The following is a 5,046-nucleotide window of genomic DNA, read 5'->3' as shown; positions in this document are numbered from 1 at the left end:
GTATGATTGGCCTTAGGTTACTCTAGCATAGTCAAGTTTTTGAACAAAAAGTTTAACAAACAGTAAAAACAAATAAGCAGATGAAGCAAAACCTTGATTTTATTTCTAAATGGAGAGATTAGTTAAGGTGAGTTATTAGAAGTCATCAGTGTAAGATATAAGCAGATCAAGCAAAACCTTGATTTTATTAGCATCGAGATTACACCTTAATTCACTTTCAAACCAAAAGTTTATAGATTTGAATAATCTTCTCATCATATCAGAATACTTATAATCAATCTTCCTTAGTTTTATGTTTCACATAAGTCTTTAATGTATCACAAGCCTACGATCTAATATTCAACATTTTTATCAAACCTCCAAACATCAAAACAACTATGAGCATATCCTACAAAAATACTACCTGTGTTGAGAAATTAAGGCAACAAAATGCAAGAATCAACAAAACAATCAAGAACAAACACAAGGATTTAGTTAGGTTCGACAATGAGCCTATGTCCTCGAGAGCAATGAGCGGCGACTTCGTTTGATTTCTAAAAAACAGTACAAACTCTTAGAGTTACAAATACTACATATATATAACCTTATTGTACAATATATAATTATAAAATTACTTTGTATTGTACCACGGGTCGTTGCCCCCGCACTCCTAACCACCCTTTTAATGAAACTCCTCTAATTTGACAGATGGTTCCATTCTCTCCAACATTTGTTTCTTATCTAATTTATGAGACATACCTAAGGTTGGACACTCTTCTAATATATATTAATTATGTATATAATAAGCAAAAGTCCAATCACTTTGTCCCCCTCTCGTCTCCTCTCTCTGTCCCATCTTTCCCTACCAAACATTCCCCCATTACTATTCTTTTAGTTTAGTTTTGGAGAACAAAATGTGTTATTTTGATAGGATTGATGCATGACAGCATTTCACTCATTGTGTCACCCCAATAGTCTGCCCTGCCATTAAATTTTCTGCTAATGAGCTTTTTTTTTTCATATATTTTTTTTTCAAATAAGTACAAATAAATTTGAGGAATTTACATGCATACCACATATTTCTTGTGTTTTTCATTTACATATCTACACTTCACATCAAAATATCATATTATTAATCTTGTTAAAGTGAAAATACATGCATATTTATAAGGCTAAATATTGAATTTTAACTGTAGATATTTAGATACATAGGAATTGGGTGGTTTATATGTAAATTTCCATATAAATTTTGATATATTGATTAGTGGTAGACTTTAACTTATCTGGAGAAACAAATAGTTAGAAGATTTATTTTGATTGAATTTAAACTAAGGTATTTTGAGCTGTTTTTTTGGGATATTTACGTGCATAACACCCGAAATATTGTTATTTATAAAATCTTACATCATGTGATATTTTTGAGCTATATATACCAATGAATTCATGTGCCAAGATCACATCAATGAGAATTTGATAAAAATGAAAAATATGAGATGGGGTTTTATCGTGAATTTTGATATTTGAGCGCTAATATAAAAAATGGATGAAAGAGGGTTCTAGATTTGTAAATTTCCACGGGTTAATGTAACTGTTAATCTCTATTCGCACCGATTTATTTTAAATGATTTAATTTAAACTTAATATTATTATATCATATAAAAATAATATATGGTGATGACCGTTATTAATTAATAAATAAATAACAATAACGCGATGATATGATCAATATGAAAATGATATATGATGATGACTGTTATTAATATATCATAATAATTTGTTATTTATTTTTGAATATTTATAATATCTTATTAACTTGTTGATCATTATAATGATAAATCATTTTATTATTTATTAATTATTATATTAATGTTTTAATAAAAAAGAAATTCCCCAGTTGTCAACAGTAGTTGAATGGCCTGCTACCACCACCATGCAACCCTCCACCCAACTCCCCACCACCTCCCTATCCATCAAAGAATGAATAATAAGCTTTTATCTAAAGCTTCAATGTCCCCACCACCTCCCTATCCATCAAAGAATGAATAATAATCTTTTATCTAAAGCTTCAATGTTAAATATATTATTGATGTGTGCTAGAAGTTTTATGACGGTAGAGTAATGAATTATCGTCTTAGCATTTAGTACGTAGTTTAACAATAATAGTTATGATGGGCCGTTAAGGCAGTAGTTGATGGTCATGAATGTTGTAGACGGTGGCAATAGCACCAACTTATCGTATAAACCGCAGTTGAAAGTCATGATAGTAGTCAGTCATATGAGCCACAAATGATTTCTTCGGCCATTAACAATATATTTTAATGTTCAGTATTTTTTAATGTATAAGTTTATTTCAAGCTAGCAAACGAAGATGTAGAAAATTCAAGCTCAAATTTATAATAAAGGTGTAAAAATTCCTGTGTGACAATATTGAATACTTGAAAAAGTACAATGACTAGTACTCATAAGCTACTCTCCATCCTCTCTTGCTTCAATCTCAAATGGTGAGAAATAGTATGAAAAATCCTCCAAACTATGATGAATGACCCCCAAATTCACAACCCTTTCTACTCCCACTTTTTTCTTTTAACTCATCAAATATTTTATTTTCAAAACTCATACTATATTCCATCTCATCACCACCATGAGCAATAGCACTAGAGGCGCCGATATCACTTAAAGTCTCATCATAAGCCATTATACCAATGAGTTTTAATTCTTGGTCTTGGTTTTGTTCTTGTTGTTGTTGTTGTTGTTGTTGTTGATGTTGTGGTGGCAAAAATGAAGGCAAAAGCAGTGATGGGTTTGGTGGCATGGAGGATGAAGAGTGTAGCAGGCTATTGGCAACCCGTCGGGTCTCCATGTGATTGTTGTTGTTGATGTTGTGGTGGCAGAAATGAAGGCAAAAGGAGTGATTGGTTTGTTGGTATGGAGGATGAAGAGTGTAGTAGACTGTTGGCAACCCGTCGGGTCTCCATGTGTTGGAGGAGATGGCAGAGAACCTTAGATGCGAGCACTGATAATGAACCTTCAGACCTATCAAATTTACCAGTGTTGTTGCGTGGCCAGAAATTGGTACGAGTTTTGGGGCCACGGAGGAGGCAAGCAGGCTCATCGTAGGCATGAGCGGCTTGCTCGGGGTATCAAAGGTACCAAGCCATAGGCGGATTTTTTGAGTTGTGCCCTTGATTTCCGCCACCCACCGACCAGATCGGCTTTGGCGTACGCCCATAAGTCGTTTTGGGTGTTGTTATTGTTGCTGACTGATGGAGGTTGGGAAGGGCTTTGGTACCATTTTAATGGTCTTTTTCCTTTCTATTTTGAGTGTCCATATTTTAATCATATGACAGTTAGAAACCTGCTAACGCACCTAGCTAGTACAAGTGACAAAAGACAGTTTTCAACGACAACATTTTGAAAAAACTATCAAAACACAATCTACCCAAAAATATAAAACTGCAGTGCGACGCCCCACCAAACGGACCATGAGTAAGGTTTTGTTTAGTAACATTTGAGAAATGTACTCAAATGCACTCTTATGAGTACATTTGAGAAATGTACTCATTGGCTTAATGGTCTTGAGTTTATAACTCTTTATTTGAACATGCACATATTGTTGGTCTGTGCCATGGTTGTGATTTTCTTTCTACATATTGTTGAGATAGAGAGTAGCTCATTGGTTGAGCTAAGGTTTTGGCATTTTCTTTCTTGACTATCAACCATGCATAATTGTCATTTTAAAGCTGTTTATAGAATTTCAAAACTCATATTATTTCTTCCTACATCCAACAAATGCTATAGACAATGTTTTATCTTTAAGCAATCTATTATCATATAATACCATAGTAAAATAAAAAATCATATATTATAATATTTTTTAAATCATTTAAAATAACAATCTCCATTGTTTGCTATAATAATATTTCTTTATGTATGACCTTTTGGTTTGTTATAATAATATTTCTCTATGTATGACCTTAATTGTATTTTGGACTATTGTTCAAAGTATAAAATTGATTTTTGATACGATATTCATATATATATATAATCAAATATATATAATCACGTATATAAAGGATTTTAACATTTGATCTTTCTATATATTTTATATTCATTACATGAAAGTCGAGCAACATAAAAGTCGAGCATTTCAACATAAAAAAAAGCACCCATATCTCTTTCTATTTCAAATGATAAAAGTAAATCATACATGATTATTGACTAGTGTCCAAAACAATAAAAAAAATAAAAGACTGAGATCATGCATGAAAAGGTGTCTTTAACCATTTTTTAATAGTAATTTTGATCTCTGTGGAGGAGATGTATGCATGTAAGTATAAATGCCTATGTGTTAGATATCTAAATACATAGGAGTTATGTGGAATGTTTGAAAATGCCCCAAAATAAATTTGAGAACTAGAGCACGTTAGGCCATCAAAGTTGGTTCGAACGATCCACTGTCAAAATTATTATAATTTTGAAGAAATTTGCAAGAATCAATGCTGGCCATCCAATTTACCTTGGATGATTAAGATGTAACGTTGTCAACTGATAAATATGGTATTTACATGCTTACCCCGCAATTCTTATGTATTTACACATCTATATACTTTCATATTTTCATGTGCATCACTCAAATCTTCAATATCGCAACAAAATACTACTTAAATATGCCTTTTCATGCGACACTAGAATGTTATATTTATAGTTAATATACAAAAAAATTATGCATTAGATATATAAATACATAAAAATTGTTAGGTATGTATGTAAATACCACATTCATCAATTGTTCATATGCCAACCCTCAAATAAAGGTTTAAAAAATATTATTTATTGCAACATTATTATTATATCACTTAAATCAAATTAAAAAAAATAATATTTATTACGTCATATTATTCAACTCCTATTAAACCAATAAGCATCAAATAGTTCTTGATTTCTCAATGTCCGGTTTTAGCTAGAATTATTGATATTATTACTATTCTTAAAGATATTTTATTAAAACAAAATTTTGAGAAAACAATTATCTAATATTTGTCATGCAATTAACATTTTTTTTTTTTT

At 31.2% G+C, this 5,046-nt stretch overlaps 1 protein-coding gene across 1 annotated transcript; it reads right to left on the bottom strand.

Moving 5' to 3' along the window:
* Positions 1-2,598: 2,598 nt before the first annotated feature.
* LOC110035526 (ethylene-responsive transcription factor ERF113-like) lies at positions 2,599-3,208 on the bottom strand (the record flags this gene model as incomplete). The annotated part of the gene is made up of 1 exon (XM_020739759.1): positions 2,599-3,208. A coding segment is annotated over exon 1 (610 nt), but the record flags the coding sequence as incomplete, so codon positions are not given.
* Between the last annotated feature and the right edge of the window lie 1,838 nt (positions 3,209-5,046).

Source organism: Phalaenopsis equestris, unplaced genomic scaffold (assembly GCF_001263595.1).
Source record: "Phalaenopsis equestris unplaced genomic scaffold, ASM126359v1 Scaffold198018, whole genome shotgun sequence".
NCBI lineage: Eukaryota > Viridiplantae > Streptophyta > Magnoliopsida > Asparagales > Orchidaceae > Phalaenopsis > Phalaenopsis equestris.
This window is presented reverse-complemented; position numbering and strand designations above follow the sequence as displayed.